This window comes from Malaclemys terrapin, chromosome 6 (genome assembly GCF_027887155.1).
Source record: "Malaclemys terrapin pileata isolate rMalTer1 chromosome 6, rMalTer1.hap1, whole genome shotgun sequence".
Taxonomy (NCBI): Eukaryota; Metazoa; Chordata; order Testudines; family Emydidae; genus Malaclemys; species Malaclemys terrapin.
In genome coordinates this window covers 520,130-540,971 of record NC_071510.1, presented here as the reverse complement: position 1 = coordinate 540,971, position 20,842 = coordinate 520,130, and the positions used below count along the sequence as shown (strand labels likewise).

The window sequence follows — 20,842 nt, the reverse complement described above, 5'->3', positions numbered from 1 at the left end:
CGGTTTGGCCAATGTACATGGCAGAGGGGCATTGCTGGCACATGATGGCATATATCACATTGGTAGACGTGCAGGTGAATGAGCCTCTGATGGTGTGGCTGATGTAATTAGGTCCTATGATGGTGTCCCTTGAATAGATATGTGGACAGAGTTGGCAACAGGCTTTGTTGCAAGGATAGGTTCCTGAGTTAGTGTTTTTGTTGTGTGGTTCCTGGTGAGTATTTGCCTCAGGTTGGGGGGCTGTCTGTAAGTGAGGACTGGCCTGTCTCCCAAGATCTGTGACAGTGAGGGACTGTCCTTCAGGATAGGTTGTAGATCCTTGATGATGTGCTGGAGAGATTTTAGTTGGGGGCTGAAGGTGATGGCTAGTGGTGTTCTGTTACTTTCTTTGTTGGGCCTGTCCTGAAGTAGGTGACTTCTGGGTATTCTGCTGCTCTGTCAATCTGTTTCTGCGCTTCAGCAGGTGGCTATTGTAGTTTTAAGAATGCTTGATAGAGATCTTGTAGGTGCTTGTCTCTGTCTGAGGGATTGGAGCAAATGCAGTTGCATCTTAGAGCTTGGCTGTAGACAATGGATCGTGTGATGTGGTCTGGATGAAAGCTAGAGGCATGTAGGGAAGTATAGAGGTCAGTAGGTTTCCGGTATAGGCTACCACTCTGAAACCGGTCACCATGCAAGGTAAAGGAGTGTCTGTTATTTTATGATGTCCAATACCTACCCCACATGGGAAAGAGGACCCTATCAGAAAGGCCACACACCCACGTGTAAAAGGAAGGGCAAAGCAAAGTGGCCCTAGAAGAGGTGCCCCAAATGCCACAGAAACAGAGGGCTCCGAGTCCATGGGACAAAACGAGCCCTGGGATGTCAAAGCACCTCTACTTTGTAAGCTGTTATGACGAGCCTTACATCCTGTGCAAGAGCACAGAGACTGCCCAGAACCCACAGAACCTAGGCACAGTATCCACAGGCTGCATTAGCATCTTCCCAGAAGGTTGCAAGTAATTTTTATTTATTTTTATATATATATATAATATAAAAAAACACATTTACTTGAATTTTGCCAGCCCATATATCCCAGATCCTCCCGATATAAGGAAAAGAAGAATATTTCCCCCTTAACTTATATTCTCTTTCTTTTTCTATCATATATTCTGTTCTCGTGTCAGATAGAAGAGAAGGTAGAAGGCCTAAATACCTCAAGGGAAGGAAGGAACAAGCCCAAGAAAAACATTTGAAATCAAGGGTAAAACTAAAACTCTCGCTGTTCAACCAGTGAGGCAGATCATAATTGGAGAGTGTAAAGGGAGCCACCAGACAAGCTATGTTCATATTAAAAAGTTTGTTATCCCTTTTGGTTACTCATTACTCTAGTTAAATGACTGACTATTTCAAGTATTATTGTTTGCTAATTCTCCCCCACCCACAATATTCATCTCTTCACACTGCTTCACTGACCTGATGCAAGTTGACTGTTTTTAAATTGGTTCATGAAATAAGATGTACATTTATCAGAACTATAATGTTCTATTATCATCATGATAATCAGGAGGATTAGTTGTCATGTTTATGCCCAGTGGGACTTGTCACTTCAGACAAAGCATAGAAAAATGCTTCTCAAAAGTTGCACTTTTTCAAACAGAGCTAAATATTCATTCACAAATCTCCTAGTGATCAATAGCCAGAAAAGTTTGAGTACAAGAAAACATTTCCTTGAAAAAAATCTGTATCACTGCCTTTATGTCAAAAGAAAAAGCTAAATGTAAGAACTATTAGAAAAGAGGTTTGTCACACAGATGCTATAAAAAAAGATTGAATATTTCTATTAAAAATATTATTAGCTTCTGTGGGAAGACCACCAAAAACTTACCGTGCAAATATGAGGCCAGTATTCAAACTGTTGGAGTAAGGCTGTATTAAGTTCCTCTTCATATATCTCTCTGTAAAACTGTGGCATCTTTGATAACCAGATACCATTGCTGTACTTATTCAAAACTTCTTTAACACGATTCTGAACTTCATTTATGTTAGAATGAGAAGGGCCAGTGGGGATGCTGTGTGCTTCTGAAACTGGCTCATTCAAATTATCTGTAAAGATGGAAAAAACTACAATTTTCAAGTGGCAGTGTTGTTCTACAATTTCCTTTTAAAGAACAGTAGCATTTAACTTCAGAAAGGGGAACTACATAAAAATGAGGAAGCTAGTTAAACAGAAATTAAAAGGTATAGTTCCAAAAGTGAAATGCCTGCAAGCTGCATGGAAACTTTTTAAAAACCACCATAACAGAGGCTCAAATTAAACGTATACCCCAAATTAAAAAACATAGTAAGAGGACCAAAGTGCCACAGAGGCTAAAACAACAAAGTAAAAGAAGCACTTAGAAGCAGAAAGGCATCCTTTAAAAATTGGAAGTTAAATCCTACCGAGGAAAATAGGAAGGGGCATAAACTCTGTCAAGTCAAGTATAAGTAGGCAGGCCAAGAAGGAATTTGAAGAGCAACAGCAAAAATTTTTTTAAATACATCAGAATCAGGGAGTCTGCTAACAATTAGTGGGGCCACAGGATGACTGAGGTGTTAAAGGAGCACTCAAGGAAGACTAGGCCATTGCAGAGAACCAAAATGAATTCTTTGCATCAATCTTCACAGCAAGGGATGTGAGGGAGATTCCCACACCTGAGCCACTCTTTTTAGGTGACAAATCTAAGGAGCTGTCCCAGACTGAGGTGTAAGAGATGGTTTTGGAACAAATTGATAAACTAAACTGTAATAAGTCACCAGGACCAGATGGTACTCACCCAAGAGTTCTGAAGAACTTAAATATGAAATTGCAGAACTAACAACTGTGGTATGTAACCTATCATTTAAGTCATCTTCTGTACCAGGTGACTGGAGGATAGTTAATGTGATGCTAAATTTTTTAAAAAAGGCTCTCGAGGTGATCCCGACAATTACAGGCCAATAAGCCTAACTTCAGCACCGGGCAAACCGGTTGAAACTACAATAAAGAACAAAATGATCAGACACAGATAAACAAGATTTGTTGGGGGAAGAGTCAACATGGCTTTAGTAAAGGGAAATCATGCCTCACCAATCTATTAGAATTCTTTGAGAGAGTCAACAAACATGGACAAGGGTGATCCAGTACATATAGTGCACATAGATTTTCAGAAAGCCTTTGATAAGGTCCCTCACCAAAGGCTCTTAAGGAAAGTAAGCAGTCTTGGTATAAGAGAGAAGGTCCTCTCATATATCAGTAACTGGTTAAAAGACAGAACACAAAGGGTAGGAATAAATGGTCAGTTTTCAGAATGGAGAGAGGTAAAAAGTGGTGTCCCCCCAAACGATCTGTACTGGGACCAGTGCTGTTCAACATATTCATAAATGATCTGGGAAAAGGGATAAGCAGCGAGGTGGCAAAATTGCAGACAATACAAAACTACTCAAGATAGTGGAGTCCAAAGCAGACTGAAGAATTTACAAAGGGATCTCACAAAACTGGGTGACTGGGCAACAAAATAGCAGATGAAATTCAGTGTTGACAAATGCAAAGTAATGCATATTGGAAAACATAATCCCAACTATACACACTGTGACAAAGTTCCTCCTCTATCTTGGTGGGTCCTGCGCTTATTGGCGGATTTTCTTGCCTCAGATTCACCATGTGGGTTGGGGAACAGCCCAGAGGCTTTCCCCTCTGGAAGAACCCACAGTCCAGGTCAATTGGGAGGTTTGGGGGGAACCCGGGCCCGCCCTCTACTCTGGGTTCCAGCCGAGGGCCCTGTGGACTGCAGCTGTCTATAGTGCCTCCTGTAACAGCTGCATGACAGCTACAACTCCCTGGGCTACTTCCCCATGGTCTTCTCCAAACACCTTCCTTATTCTCACCACAGGACCTTCCTCCTGGTGTCTGATAACGCTTGTGCTCCTCAGTCCTCCAGCAGCACACCCTCTCACTCTCAGCTCCTTGCGCCTCTTGCTCCCAGCTCCTCACACTCACACCACAAACTGAAGTGAGCTCCTTTTTAAAACCCAGGTGCCCTGCTTAGCCTGCCTTAATTGATTCTAGCAGCTTCTTCTTAATTGGCTCCATGTGTCCTAATTAGCCTGCCTGCCTTCCTTAACTGGTTCTAACAGATTCCTGATTACTCTAGTGCAGCCCCTGCTCTGGTCACTCAGGGAACAGAAAACTACTCATCCAGTGACCAGTATATTTGCCCTCTACCAGACTCCTGTACCCCACTGGTCTGGGTCTGTCACAATACAAAACGATGTGTTCTAAAGTAGCCATCATATGCCAGCAATGCCCCTCGGCTATGTACACTGGCCAAACTGGACAGTGACTACGCAAGAGGATAAATGGACACAAGTCAGATATCAGGAATGGCAACATACAAAAACCTGTAGGAGAACACTTCAACCTCCCTGGCCACACAATAGCAGATGTAAAGGTAGCCATCTTACAGCAAAAAAACTTCAGGACCAGACTCCAAAGAGAAACTGCTGAGCTCCAGTTCATTTGCAAATTTGACACCATCAGATCAGGATTAAACGAAGACTGTGAATGGCTATCCAACTACAGAAACAGTTTCTCCTCCCTTGGTGTTCACACCTCAACTGCTAGCAGAGAACCTCACCCTCCCTGATTGAACTAACCTCGTTATCTCCATACTGATTTATACCTGCCTCTGGAAATTTCCATTACTTGCGTCTGATGAAGTGGGCATTCACCCACGAAAGGTTATGCTCCAATACTTCTGTTAGTCTTAAAGGTGCCACAGGACCCTCTGTTGCTTTCTAAAGTAGCTGTTACCACTCAGGAATGATCTTGGAGTCATTGTGGATAGTTCTCTGAAAACATCCCCTCAATGTGCACTGGCAGTCAAAAAGCTAACAGAGTATTAGGAAGCATTAGAAAAAGGGATAGATAAGATAGGAAATAGCATAATGTCTCTATATAAGCCCATGGTACAACCACATCTTGAATACTGCGTGCAGTTCTGGTCGCCCCATCTCAAAAAAGAGACATTAAAATTAGAGAAAGTACAGACAAGGTCAACAAAAATGATTATGGGTATGGAATAGCTTCCCTATGTGGAGGGAATAAAAAGAATGGGACTTTTCAGCTTGGAAAAGAGATGAGTAAAAGATAGGATAGAGGTCCATAAAATCATGAATTGTGTGGAGAAAAAGTGTTATTTACTCCTTCGCATAACACAAGAACTGGGGTTACCCAATTAAATCAATGGGCAGCAGGTTTAAAACAAAAACAAAAGAAAGAGGAGGTTACTTACCTGTAACTGGAAGTTCTTAGAGATGTGTGGTCCCTATCTGTATTCCACATGTGGGTGACTTGTGGGAAGTGATCAATGCAGCAGTGGCTGCGGGATGCCAATGGAACCAAGCAGCATCTGTCATTGCTGCGTGTTATGGTGTAGTGTGCTAGGAATGTGTGGCCAGAATGCCACATCACTACTTGACAGATGTCCTGCCAGGACAGATTTGCAAGTGAGTGAGTCGGCGGCTTGCACCCGGCTTGCACTGTTACCTGCAGGGAGGGAGGTAGATTGGAGCATTTCTAGCATTCAAGGATGCACCCTGAGACCCATTTGGAGATTCACTGGGGCGAGGGGGCTTATCCCTTTGCCCTTTCAGCAATGGCCACAAAAAGATTAGTCCATTTCCAAAATGGGCAAGTCCTGTGGACGTAGAAGGGTAGTGAGCATCAAACATTGAGGGAGTGCAGGACTCTGTTAGTGGGGGAGGTGTGCATCTTTGGGTAGAATACTGCCAAGTGGATCAATTGACTGAGGTGGAACTCAGACACCACTTTAAGAAGGAATTTGGGGTGCAGCCATAAGAACACCTAGTTCTTGTGGAATATTGCGGGGGGGGGGGGGGGGGAGAGAAAGAGCGAGATCTGCCATCATGGCTGCAAGCTCACTGACCTACCTGGCCAAGGTAATGGATACCAAGAATGCCACTTTCATTGAGAGGTGGGAGAGGGAGCCTGTTGTCAGTTCAAAGGGAGGTCTTGTGAGGACAGAGAGAATGAGATTAAGGTCCCCTGGGGGTGTGCACCAGTGGAAAGGGTTTGAGTAAACCTTTTAGGAAGCGGACAATGATAGGGTATGTAAATATAGATGTGTGGTCCATGGGGCTAGAAAGGTGCTAAGTGCTGCTAAATGCACATGAAGAGAACAGAGCCAGACCCAAGGTCTTGAGGACGCAGTCGAGAACAATGGGAATGGCCATCATGTTCAGTGAATGGTGGTGGCAGTGGGCCCACTCTACAAATCATCTCCATTTAGCTTGGTAGCAGGTCCTAGTGGAGTCCCTCCTACTTTGGGTGAGGATTTGCCAAACTGGGACAGAGCATGCACTGTCTATGCTTGATGCCAATCCAAATACCAGGCTGTGAGGTGAAGAGAGTCTGGATTGGGATGACTGAGTCTCCCCTGATCTTGTGTGAGAAGATTTAGGAGTGTGCAGAGTGCTGTCTGGACGGAGAGTCTGAGGAGGTATGTGAACCAGAATTGCTGGAGCCAGAAAGATACTATGAGGACAGTGGCTCTGTCCTGGTGCATCTTGCGTAGCACTTGCACTAGGAGGGGAAGGGGGTGGGAGGGGGAAGGCGTAGCAGAGGTTGCCCATCGAGGGAAGGAGGAGAGTGTTGCCTTGAGAGCTCTCTTCTAGAGGTCCTTTGGAATAATAGAGGGGGAGCTTTTGACTCTCGGAGTGACAAAGAGGTCCATCGGGGGTTCCCCACTTTACGGCATCGCGTAGCTCCCACTCGTGGTTGAGGTAGAGGTCAAGAGTTCTGCTGAGTGTGTCAGCCAGGGAATTCTGGACACCCGGTAGGTATGCAGCCTGAAATGTCACCTCATTGCAGATGCACTAGTTCCATAGCCAGACCAACTTGGAGCAGAGAGGGGAAGACCTGGAACTGTCCTACTTGATGTACAACACTGACGTGATGTTGTCGGAGAGACGCTGAATGTGTAGGGAGCGTATGAGCAGGAGGAAGGCCTTGCATGTGAGAAGGACTGCCCCAAGTTCTAGAATGCTGTGTGACACAGCATCAATGCCCCTTGAGTGGCTTAAGTGGGCTCCCCATCCGGCGAGGGAGATGTCTCTCATGATGGCAGCTTGTGGTGTGGATGGAGTGAAGGGGGTGCTGATCATGATCTTGGAGGGAGCGGACCACCACGTGAGGGAAGACAGCATGGTCTCTGGGACAGTGACCCTGGAGTCAATATGGTCTCTGTTGGGTTTGTAAATGAAGAAGAGCCAAGGTTGTAGACAGCACATGTGGAGCCATGCATGCAGCATCATACAAGTGAAGGCTGCCATATGCCCAAGGAGGGAGAGACAGTGGCAGACCATGGTGTGTGGTCTGTGACATAGGCACGCAATGAGGGCTGTCTGTGCTGCAAAGCAGTCAGGTGAGTTGAAGGCCTGGACCACAATAAGAGTCCAGCTGCACCCCAATGAAATTTATTGTCTGTGTGGGTGTCAACCCTGACTTGCCCTCATTGACACAGATACCCAGAGATGCTAGAAGACCTGAGACAGTGGATCACGGAGAGTGCCTCCAATCAAGATAGCACCACCAGGAGCCAATCATTGAGGTAGGGGAATACTTCATAGCCAAGACATAGCATCTGGAACGTTACCACCGCAAAGACTTTTGTGAATACTCTTGGCACTGTCGCTATGCCAAACAGGAGGACCCAAAATTGGTAATGGTGGTGCCCTACCTGGAAATGGAGGAACTTGCGGTGAGATGGGTGGATACCCACATGGAAGTAAGTGTCTCATGTCGAGAGCTGCGAACCAGGCTCCCTGGTGCAGGGAGGACATAATCAATGTCAACGTCACCATGTGGAATTTGGACTTCCTGATAAACATATTCAGTAACTGATGATCTAGAATGGGGTGGCATCCTCCACTCTTTTTCGGAATGAGGAAGTATGGTGAGTAGAACCCCCCCCCCCCCCCCCTCTCTGTACTGAGGCAGGATGGGCTCTATTGCCCCTCCCCCTATAGGAGTAGAGCACCCGCTTCTTGTTGGAGCAGCAAATGATGGAAGGGGTGCCGGGGGGAGGGTTAGATGGGGAAGTGATGAAGTGGGAAGGAAAGGAACGATATGGAGTATCCGTGGTGGAGGACCTCCAGTACCCAACTGTCTGTGGTGATCTTGCCCCCATTGTGGGCAAATAGGGAATGACAGCCCCCAAAGATGACATGGGGTGCTGTGGGTGGTATTGAGGGAGGCTTGCGGGTCTCAGCCTGTGCATCAAAAATTGGCCTTTGGCCGGCGGTTGGGAGAGGGTTGAAGAGGTGGTTGTGGCAGACCATAGTTGTCAGCATGGTGGCTCTTGGTGCAGATAGTGTGCAGCTGTGGGCAGATTGTATCTGCTGTCTGTGTCTAGGGGTCAGAGTATATATGCCCAGGGACCAAAAGTGTTGATCTGGAATCCTTGAGTGTAGGAATTCGCCAGTCTTGTCGCTGAAGAGTTTATGCTAGTCAAAAGGGAGATCCTCTTTCGTATTTTGGACCTCCCTAGGGAAGCCAGAAGATTGTAGCCACGAGTCCCTTTGCATAACTACTCTGATGGCTAGAGACAGAGGATGTTGGCCACATCCACTACTGCCTGGAGGTCCACCTTGGTGACCAGTCTCCCTTAATCTAACAGCGCCTGAAATTGCTCCTGGTGTTCGAGCGGGAGCTTGTTCTTGAACTCTGCTAGCATATTGTAGTTATTAAAGTCATACTTGGCTAGCAGAGATTGATAATTAGCAATGCGGAATTGAAGTTCTACAGAGGAACAGACCTTCCTACCCAGCAGGTTTAGCCTCTTAGCAGTCTTGTCTGGATGGGGTGGATTTTTGTGGATGCTGTCTCACCCATTCTGCAGATGCTTGGACACCCAGGGAGCTAAGGGGTGGATGGATGAACAGGAAAGCTGCCCACTTAACTAGTAAGTAGCAGCATCTCTCCACCGACTTAGGTGTGAATTCACATGAGGCCGGTGTGTGCGCCACACCACATGCGCCAGTACCAGGATAGCTTCATTGATGGGGAGGGCCACCTTGTATGGCCTTTGGAGTTGGAGGATGTCCAACAGCAGATGTGAGTCCTGAACTTCCTCCAACAGGATTTCCAGGACCGCAGCCACCCTCTGTAGCAAATCCGGATATTGACGGTGATCATCTGGCAGAGAGAGCTGGGAGAGGAATGACCACCTCATCCTGTGACAAGGATGTGCTGGTCAGGACCAGGGGAGCCAGCAATACTGGTTCAACGTCCTCCTCTTCTTCATACACCGATGGAGCCAGAAGGTGTAAAGAGGAACCTGAGATGGTGTGTGGTATCTGTGGTAGGGATCCCAGGGTCCACAGTATGGCCAGAAGGTGGGGTCCATCAGTGGCAGCGGGCCCCACAGGAACTGGTAACAGGTCTCCTCTGTTGGCTCATATGCCAAAGAGTAGGGCGGTCTGGGTTGCACATCCGGACTCTGGTGTGGAACCGAAGACAAAGATGGTTCCACATCAGAGAATTCTTAGGAGATGGAGGACTGGTCTAGCAATGGTGGAACTGTTGGTATGGGAGGACTGTGGTGTGGTGGCAGCGGGACAGGCTTCTCTGGCAGCAGCAGGGGTTTATCTTCCCCTGTAGGGATGGCATGGGTAAGCAGAGAGCCCGAGAGAAGAGGCAACTGTAAGTAAGGGAGGATTAATTCCACCACTATCAGGTCTGTGGAGCACCAAGCAAAACACTCAAGGGCCTGTCGGTATCTGTATGCCCAGCCAGTTTGGCAGATGTGGGGTACCAGGAGAGTGGGTGGTGTTGCATGCGCCAGTGAGTGTTCCAGAGGCTTGGATGCTGAGATAACCGTCAGCACCGGCAGATACTGTGCGCGTTTGGCCTTACCCTCCATCTGTGGGACCTTGGGTGCTGGTTTAGCCAGATACACGTGCAATGTCTCACCCAACCTGGCTTGGCTCATGGAGGAAACACTACACTTGTGAGCAGTCCTCTGTGGGGACCTGCTCTTGTGCCTAAGAGAATGTTTTCTGCTCTCATGCCAGGACTTGTCCTTGGGTGCTGTCGGTTCAGAGCCATGCACGGTGCGGTGCTCTCTGCTGGTGGTGGCTGCTGTATGCGGCAGGTTGGGGGTGTGTCTCAGATCCTGGCCCAGCTGTGCCTGGGGCCGCATAGCCTCTACCATAAGGTATTTGTGGAGGCAGAGCTCGTGGCTTCCCTGGTCCTCGGCAGGAAGGACTTACAGATGGAGCAGAGTGCCACAACATGTGCCATACCCAGACAGCAGAGGTACTGCTGGTGCTCACTCACAGAACGCAAGAACGGCCACACTGGGTCAGACCAAAGGTCCTATCTAGCCCAGTATCCTGTCTTCCGACAGGTGGCCAATGCCAGGAGCTCCAGAGAGAAGGAGCATGGGCAGGAGACAGTTTTTGAAGCCCAGAATCCTGGGCATAGTCCCTGGGGGAGGAGGCAGGGTGTCTGTCCCTGGATGGGAAAAGAGAACTACTACATTAAGTACACTGCACAAACTTACCTGTAAATCTACCTACAACTACGTACAAAAAAGAATAACTCTCAGTAGACTAAGAATGCAAATGAAAAAGGGGGTTCCAACTCAGGCCATGCAGCAGTAAAAGGGAACTGGAGGGGCGATGACCCACACTACCTCTTATGCCCTTGGTTGGGAGCATGAGGAGATGTACTATGCACGTGCAGGTCAATGGACACTGCTAAGAAACACTTCCAGACTCAGGTGCATGGTGTGCATGCGCGTGCGCACGCGCACCCACGGGTGGGAAGACACATAGGGACCATCACTTGAAAGTAGTACTTCTTCACACAATGCATAGACAACCTGTGGAACTTGTTGCCAGGGGACGTTGTGAAGGCCAAAACTATAACTGTGTTAAAAAAAGAATTAGATAAGTTAATGGAGAATAGATACATCAATGGCTATTAGCTAAGATGGCCATGTTCTGAGTGGCCCTAGCCTCTGTTCCCCGAAGGAGGGAGTGGACGAAAGGGGATGGACCATTCAAGGATTGCTTGTTCTGTTCACTACCTCTGAATCACCTGGCATTGGCTGCTGCCAGAAAACCAGATACTGGGTAGAGGGACCCATTGGTCTGACCCAATATACCGGTTTTTATGTTCTTAGATGGTAAAATTATCTTGAGAAAGGTAGAAAGAACACAAGCCAACTATTGATAATATTCAAATATTAAGTATACAAATCTAAGCAGTGTGTCACTTAAGGTAACATTGATTAGAAACATTGCTATTACACACACAGAAGAACACAGTCTTGTTTGCTTTACACTGAATGGGATGTCGAAGTCTTTCCAAGAAATTATACATCTTAAACGATTAAGATTGAGAAGTGGAGGTTAGTTACTGTAACTGGAGGCTCTCTGAGATGTATGGTCCCTATCTGTATTTCCCTATCTGTATTCCACTACCCACCCTCCATCACATCTTCCTTGAATCCTGTTAGATTTGCGATAAGAGGTGGAATTGCAGAGGCGTCTACCAGCACTGCCTCATATGCCCTCGGTCAGTGCACAAGGAGAGCTACTGCCCATGTGTGGGCCAACGGACACTGCTTTGAAAAATTTCCAGGCTTGGGCGCATGGCACACACGCGTACCCATGGGTGGAATATAGATTGGGACCATACATCTCAAAGAGCCTCCAGTTACAATAACTAACTTCCACTTCTTCAAGTGATGGTCCCTATGTGTATTCCATACATGGGTGATTGGCAAGCAGTGTTTGGACTGAAGGCAGGTGAAAGGAAGCCACAAGCAAAAATGCTTGCAATACTGCCGAACCTATGGCTGCATCTGCAGCCAAAGCATGAGCTAGAACATAGCGCATAGTGAATGTGCTGACAGTCACCCTGCAGATAGTGATGCTGTGGAGGCAGTTTATGCTTGCGTGGGGTGAGCTGGGCTGCTACCACATAAATACTCTGGGTGCTGTAGTGAGCCCAAAGGGGAGTACTTGAAACTGGAAGTGATCCTGGCCAACCATAAAACCAGGAACTTCCTTTATGATGGGTGAAAATCCACCAGGAAATATGCACCCTTCATGTCTAATGCCGCAAACCACATTCCTGTCTGAAGGCAGGGGATTATCAATGCTAGTGTAATCAACTGGAATTTCAGCTTTCAGATAAAGATGTTGAGTTGCCAGAAGTCCAGGATGGGTCTCCATGCTCCATCTTTTTGGGGGGAATTAAAAAATACAGGGAGAACTCCCTCCTGTGGTAATGAGGTGAGACAAAAAATATTCTGCCTCCTGTTGAAGAATCACCTTGTGAGAATGTAAAAAGCAACAAAGAGTCCTGTGGCACCTTATAGACTAACACATATATTGGAGCATAAGCTTTCATGAGTGAATACTCACTTCGTCAAATGCATGTAGTGGAAATTTCCAGAGGCAGGTATAAATATGCAGGCAAGAATCAGTCTTTAGATAACGAGGTTAGTTCAATCAGGGAGGATGAGGCCCTCTTCTAACAGTTGAGGTGTGAACACCAAGGGAGGAGAAACTGCTTTTGTAGTTGGCTAGCCATTCACAGTCTTTGTTTAATTCTGAGCTGATGGTGTCAAATTTGAAAATGGACTGAAGCTCAGCAGTTTCTCTTTGAAGTCTGGTCCTGAAGTTTTTTTGCTGCAGGATGGCTACCTTTAGATCTGCTATTGTGTGTCCAGGGAGATTGAAGTGTTCTCCTACAGGCAAAACAAGCCCAAGAAAAAAACCAAAAGAACTCTTGGCCATCACCTACAGTCCTCAGCTAAAACCTCTCCAACGCATCATCAGTGATCTCCCATCCTGGGCAATGATCCCTCACTTTCACAGGCCATGGGAGGCAGGCCAGTCCTCGCCCACAGACAACCCACCAACTTTAAGCATATTCTCACCAGCAACCACACAACACACCATAGTAACTAACTCAGGAATCAATCCATGCAACGAACCTTGATGCCAACTCTGCCCATATATCTACACCAGCGACACCATCACAGGACCTAACCAGATCAGCTACATCATCACTGGTTCATTCACCTGCACGTCCACCAATGTAATATATGCCATCGTGTGCCAGCAATGCCCCTCTGCTATGTACATCGGCCAAACTGGACAGTCCCTACGTAAAAGGATAAATGGACACAAGTGAGATATTAGGAATAGCACTAAACAAAAACCTGTAGGAGAACACTTCTATCTCCCTGGACAAACAATAGCAGATTTAAAGGTAGCCATCTTGCAGCAAAAAAATGAACTTTATAGGGGCAACACTGGACTCAGTTTTTGCCAGAGCAGGTTTGTGAGGTGTGAAGGAGAGAAACTCTATGGAGTATCCCTGATCTCCAGAACCCAATTGCCATAGTGATCTTGTTCCAGTTGTGGGCAAAGAGTGTGAGATGGCCCCCCAAAGTGACAGGGAATGTTGTGAAGACCAAAATTATAACTGTGTTTAAAAAAGAATTAGGTAAGTTAATGGAGGATAGATACATGAATGACTATTAGCCAAGACGGCCATATTCTGAGTGTCCCTAGCCTCTGTTCCCCAGAAGCAGGGAGTGGACGAAAAGGAATGGACCATTCAAGGGAATCTGAACCAGTGGTGCTGGTGGAGAGGTCATACCCAAAGGAATGAAGAGTGTAACCCCTCAACGGTCTGTTGGGACTTGACTGTCTCCATGGGGAAACGAGAAGTTATCTCCCTGACTGATCCGTGTCTGAGAACTGTTCTATTGGTAATGTAAGGGTCATCGGTATGGGGCACTCATACCAGATGGTTGGAAATGGAACGGCTCATGGGATGTTGGTGTAGACTCCTCCAGACTAAGGACATCCCTCAGAAGGCACGGCCGGAAAGAAGCGAAGACGGTAGATAAGGAAGGAATACAACTTCCAGATGTCATTTTTCTGTATGCCCTGGTGTCAGAGGGGTTCCAGTAGTCAAGTCTGAAGGACCAAGTGTATCTGTAGCTGTCAGACGGTCTTTAGATGAATGAGGCAGTACCGACAACAGGTCCCAACTAGCACTGTTAGACGGAACCAGTGAATGTCTGTTCTTACACTTGGTTACGGAGGTGACCAATGGAACTGGCAGATCTTTCTTTTTAAGCCTTGCCCTCCAACTGGGGGTCTTTAGTGGAGACAGTTCTTTAAGTTGTGTACGTGACTTCGCACCCGATCAGGACATACCTGGAGAGGAACCCTGTTTCTTATGGACAGTCCTAGAATGCCGAGATCAGAGAGGGGTCTCATAGCCTTCTCCATTAGATGCTTTCACAGGCAAAGCTCCCGGACTCCTTGAGTTCTGGGTGGAAAAGAGCAGCAGATACTGCACTTCACAGAGATATTTACCTCACCCAGACAGTACAGGCAATGTTGATGGTCATCACTGATGGAGCAAAGGCAGGAGATGCAATTCCTGAATTCTGGACTCTGGGCATAGTCCTGGAGCCAGGGAGAGGTTTCCAACAGTGGAAAAAGAAATCCTCTATACTATAAAAACTTTAACTAAGCTAAGAAATATTAATTATAAAACCAAGAAAAGGACAATTCCAACTCAGGCCATATGGCCGGAAGGAGGAACTGGAGAGTCGTCGACCCACACTGCCTCTTATATTCTCGGTCAGGACCACGAGGAGAGCTACTGTGCATCTGTGGGTCAATGGACACAGCTTTGAAGAATTTTCAGACTCAGGAGCATGGCATGCATGCATATATAGAGGGATCATCAAAGAAGAATTTTTTGTTTCCACCACTGTACTTATTGGTTATATATCAAGTACATCATGTCTCTTCAAAAAGGTGTATTACAAGCAAGATGTAGAGATGATTTGGAAACCCTCAGCCATGCTACCTTGAGCAATAATCTCAGGCACTGTTAAACTGGAGTGGGACAAGTCAGGGAGGGATAGCTCAGTGGTTTGAGCATTGGCCTGCTAAACCCAGGGTTGTGAGTTCAATCTTTGAGGGGGCCATTTAGGGAACTGGGGTAAAAACCTGTCTGGAGATTGGTCCTGCTTTGAGCAGGGGGTTGGACTAGATGACCTCCTGAGGTCCCTTCCAATCCTGATATTCTAGGATTCTAAGTCAGGAAGGGAAATCTCCAGGACAGGGAGATGGGAATTGGTGATTCAGTAGGTGGCTCTCTCCACTCTTCTATTAGCATTGAATCAGTGCCCCAGGAGGAGATTTGGGGTACTGTTCTGTAACGGGGAAGTCTTTTGTATTAGGTATGAAAGTGAGACTTTGGCAACAGGTAAACATTAAAGGTACAATGTACTTGTCAAAACAGAGATGTAAATAACTAACTATCTGAATTTTCACATTTCTCTTTGCATTGAGTAACATTTGTATACAAGCCCACAAGTGCTACTGTTGCCCCATCCACTCCCCCCACTTTTCTCATTTCTTCCTTTTCCTCTGAAGGAATTTTATAACCATGCACCTAATAAAACCTACAACCACAGGGTGGCAGTCCTCAGTTAGAGCAAACAGACAGATGGTTGAGAAGTTTCTGCCAGTTATGTAGCAGTTATACAAGGTAGGTACATGCCACCTGCTGGAGGGATAACTTAGTAACTCTGGATCCATACTGCTCAATACTCATTCAACTGTGGTTCTAAAACTAAGTCCTAACATTGATTATAATCGTACTCAAAAAACTTAGCTTACAAAGCAAAGTGCCTTGCTAAAGTTTTAAAGTCAAACCATCCTCAGTACTAGTCAAAGACAGACAACTATGCATACAAAATGATGGGGTCTAAATTAGCTGTTACCACTCAAGAGAGCTCTTGGAGTCATTGTGGATAGTTCCCTGAAAAAAAAATCTGTTCAACATGCAGGAAAAAACCCCAAAATGTCAGGAACCATCAGGAAAGGGATAGAATAAATCCCTGATATACCCACAACTTGCATACTGTGCATAGTTCTGGTCATCTCATCTCAAAAGTGATATCAGAATTGGAAAAGGAGCAGAGAAGAGCAACAAAAGTGAGTGGAAGTATGGAACAACTTCCATACGAGGACAGATTAAAAAGACTGGGACTGTTCAGTTAAAAAAAAAAAGAAAAAAAGAAGGGGGGACATGATAGAGGTCTATAAAATCATGACTGGTATAAAGAAAAAATTGTTATTTACTTCTTCCCATAACACAAGAACTAGGGGGGCACCCAGTGAAATTAACAGACAAGAAGTTTAAAAACAAACAAAAGGAAGTATTTCACACAGTGCATGGTCAACCTGTGGAACTCATTCCTATGGGAACGTTGAAGGCCAAAACTGTAACAGGGTTCAAACAAGTTCATGGAGGATAAGTCCATAGATGGCTATTAGCCAAGATGGTCAGGCATGCAACCCCATGTTCTGGGTGTCCCTAAACATCCAATTGCCATAAGCTGGGAATGGGCAACGGGGGATGGCTCACTCAAAATTGCACCCTTCTGTTCATTCCCTCTGAAGCATCTGGCACTGGCCACTGTCAGATAGGAAACTGAGCTAGACGGACCATTGGTTTGATTCGGAATAGCTGTTTTTATGTTTAATCAGTTTATAATTACATTACCAATTAAGCAGGCTTCCTCAGAAAATAGACTGGGTGGGTATATTGGCTTTATCAGTCTTTCACTGTTAAAAGTATTGTCCTATCTACAAAATAAAAGGCTATAAACATGGTTCATGTTATGAATACATGCCTAACCCAAAGTGGAAAACCCACATACCATTTGAATCCACTGAAGAGCTTCTGGACAGATGCACTTGAAGTTCTTTCTGAAACCGAGGTGGAAGAGTTAATCTTTTTTCAGGCCTAAAAGATCAAAGGAAACTTCTTTAATTCATTTCCAGTCTAACCAGTACTACATCTGCTCATGAAAACAATATCAAAATAGTCATTTATAGTTATCTTTTTGTTCAAAATTAAGATTAAAGTAGTAGCCTCATTTAGAAGATGGATTAGGAGTTCTGTTTGGAGGTAGAACCACTTGTGGTTGTTAAGTTCATAGAGCAGGAGATAAGGGAATTCACTATTTTTAGAAATAAAATGTATGTGTTGGAAGGAGAAAAAATGAAGAGGAATGGGAGTTACTCAGACAATTGCAGTTCTTTGAAGACCCACATTGTGAAAGCTCACTAAACTCAGTCCACTGAGACCAAAGAAGGAGCTCCCCAAGTTTCAACTGTTAATAAATTTAAATAAATAAATAAATTTAATGGAGATATCCCATCTCCTAGAACTGGAAGGGACCTTGAAAGGTCATCGAGTCCAGCCCCCTGCCTTCACTAGCAGGACCAAGTACTGATTTTGCCCCAGATCCCTAGGTGGCCCCCTCAAGGAGGGAACTCACAACCCTGGGTTTAGCAGGCCAATGCTCAAACCACTGAGCTATCCCTCTGAGCTATCCCCTAATTATAGCAGGGAGTTTCATGTCACTCTGAAGCTGACTGGGCCAAGGCGAAACTGCAGTCTCCACTTCTCCTAAAGCGTTCCTTTAGGTTCTCAAGCTTCTGCTAATCACACCTCCTTAGGGAGGCTCAACAGACTGCCAATATCAAGGCCAGAGGTGGATACTCTCACTGTGACACCACCAAAGATGCTTGTACTTGATATCCATCTATCTACCGTATACACGTAAAGAATGCACATCAACTGCATGACAAAAATATGGCTAGTTTATCCGAAGTATTAGAAACTAGCTGCCTAATTTAAAAAAAGTTTTGATATTCCTTCCAAACTTGAAAACGATAAAGTTGCACACTTGCGTAATTTGAGAACTTAAGTGGCTTTAGTCTTTAGCTCTTCATTTTAACTGTCCTATACACATATGCATTGTAATCTCATTATATAATCACATACTATAATACATTAATATTAGGGCTGTCAATCTCAGTTAACGCCTGCGATTAACTGAAAGCAAAGTTAACGTGTTAATTTTTTTAATGCGTTAATCAGATACCTGTGGGCGGGGCATGAGGTATCAGTGGCAGGGGGGCTGAAGCCCCAGCCCGCAGCTTCCCATACCTGTGCCCAGAGCCCCCAGTCCTAACCTTATATTTGAAAATATAGAAAACCCAAACAACATTTAAATAAATGGTATTCTAATATTGTTTAACACTGTGATTAAAACTGATTAATTGCAAATTTTTTTTATCTCAATTTTTCTAAAACAGTTGACAGCCCTAATGTACATAGGCATATCATGTTATTTTTTTCCCCATACATCATTTTTCAAATGTCTTACTGATTTAGGGGCAAATCCCAACTTCCAAGCAAGCTGCAGGTGCTCAACATATCTCAGGATTTGGCCCTTCATCTGGTACTCTGCATTCTCACAAACATGTAGTGTTCTTACAAAGATGTACATTTTACTAATTTTTTTCCCCCACTACCTGTAATATATCTCTAGTTCCCGTGTTAGGCTAAGTGTTTCACGGTTCTTGAACTCCCATTAAAAATGTCACATCGAGACCCAAGCCTGAGATGCAGAGCCTGTTGGAGAGGATGTGGGGAAGCAGGTCTTTTGAACCCTCTACCTTTTGCATGGGGTTTCCTAGGGCCTCTATGGAAGAACTGCTGAACCATGTCTAGGTCTAAAACAATGGGTGGTGAAACTTCCTGTTACGGCCAGGGGTGTATCTCCCTTTTAGGTGAATTGCAAATACTTGTTCAAAAGATCACTGAGAGCAATATCCAAGTTAGACTATAACAGTAAAAGCAATACAATGCAATTAATAAAAGCACCAATAATGAGCTAATATTAAAATTGATTCTTCAGACCCCTTACCACATACTTTTATTAAGGTTTATAAATGCAGAGAACAGACCCTGGCACGTTCAGACTAAGTGGATTTATGCATCTTCTTTAGATATTTCAAAGGAGAGTTCCTGCTCTATATTTGGAGCAGTTCACCACTAGGTGTCACTAATGCTCCATACTGACAGCCCATAACCCCATTTTATCTTTAGCTTTATCCTGCTATTGTTGGGGGAGGGTGGAGGGAGGGAAGGTTTTGGCTGACAAATTATGTTATAATGCTGACAGCATTATAATGCTTATTAGAATGAAATCTGCTGGAAAGCAAGCAGGAAGTTTTAAATTGGAGAGTGTTGGGCTTTGCTATAGTATAAAAGGTAATATTGATTGAGTGAGTTGAAGTAGGTCTGAGGGTTTGATCCAATGACAGAACTGTGCACTCACCTTGTGACACATACAAGTTAACCACAGAAAAACAGGTACATGCATAATTAAGTTTTAAAATAGTGGAGTTTTAGGTGTTTTTGAAACTAGTTAAAGATAACTGCATTGATTTGTATGATGTATTACAAAATTAATTGGTGCAAAGAATTTGTATTACATGGATTAAGGGCAAGGCCCAACCTGTTTTACATTCACGGAAATGATCAAGTATGGCTATGAATGTGATTAATTATATAACTCAGTGTATGCCACCCTGAAATTGGGTGTTTCCCCAGCATGGCATCAACTGGGTCAGTACCCTCTCTTCTGAGGGGCTTCACTAACAGATTTCTTCCAAATCTGTTTTCCATGACTCTTAAAAATGCGTAAATATTATAAGAATTTTAAAAGCTATTTCTTTGCTTGTGGCTTTATGCTGTTTGGTTATATTAATGAGTGGATTTATTTGGATGTTAATTAAAGCATTTCTCTACTGCTCTGGGTCTCGTAAATCGCCTACTCAATCACCATCTCCTGCATAGCTGCCTGGGAAGAACTGGTGTTCATACAAAAAACGGTGTACTTTTCCATTTTTATAAAGATACCAGGCTACAGTATGAGGTGATATTCTTGTTATTTCTTAATATTCTTTGGTGGGACAACTCCTAATTCAGTGTTCTCACAATTCCAATAAAAGTGAAAAGATCCATCATATCTCCTTACACCATTCATCAATGATTTTGGGTTCCTATTTTATGTATTTATGACTTTTTAAAAAAGGTACTCAAACTACGTGAATTGCTCTGTAATACCCAAAGGAAACTCAGACTGCCTTTGCCAACATATTAGTCAGCAGTGTGCCCTCGTTGCCAAGAAGGCCAACAGTATATTGGGCGGTATTAGTAGGAGCATTGCCAGCAGATCGAGGGAAGTAATTATTCCCCTCTATTCGGCACTGGTGAGACCACATTTGGAGTACTGTGTCCAGTTTTTGTCCCCCCACTACAGAAGGGATCTGGAATAATTGGAGAGAGTCCAGCGGAGGGCAACGAAAATGATCATCAATCATGCTGGAAGGGCATAACGAGTGGGGTCCCGCAGGGATCAGTTCTGGGTCCGGTTCTGTTTGGTATCTTCATCAATGATTTAGACAATCATATAGAAAGCACACTTATAAAGTTTGTGGGCGATACTAAGCTGGGAGGGGTTTCAAGTGCTTTGGAGGATAGGATAGAAAATGATCTGGACAAACTAGAGAAATGGTCTGAAGTAAATAGGATGAAATTCAATATGGACAAATGCAAGTATCCACTTAGGAAGGAACAATCAGTTGCACACATACAAAATGGGAAACTACTGACTAGGAAGGAGTACTGCAGAAAGGGATTTGGGGGTCATGGTGGACCACAAGCTAAATACGAGTCAACAGTGTAACGCTGTTGCAAAAAAGCAAATATTCTAGGATGTATTAGCAGAAGTGTTGTAAACAAGACACAAGACATAATTCTTCTGCTCTACTCCGCGCTGGGTGCCATATTTCAGGAAAGATGTGGACAAATTGGAGAAAGTCCAGAAAAGCAACAAAAATTATT

The 20,842-nt window shown here is 44.7% G+C and overlaps 1 protein-coding gene across 3 annotated transcripts in view; it reads right to left on the bottom strand.

Annotated features, from left to right (window-relative positions):
• Positions 1-20,842, bottom strand: part of TDRD7 (tudor domain containing 7) — a 125,285-nt gene that overhangs the window by 65,953 nt on the left and 38,490 nt on the right. For all 3 annotated transcript variants that reach the window (XM_054032097.1, XM_054032096.1, XM_054032095.1), the window contains exons 5-6: positions 16,797-16,882; positions 1,868-2,085 (exon numbers count right to left, since the gene is read on the bottom strand). In XM_054032097.1, coding sequence (XP_053888072.1) covers positions 1,868-2,085; positions 16,797-16,882 — 304 coding nt within the window. The remainder of the gene's footprint in view (positions 1-1,867; positions 2,086-16,796; positions 16,883-20,842) is intronic.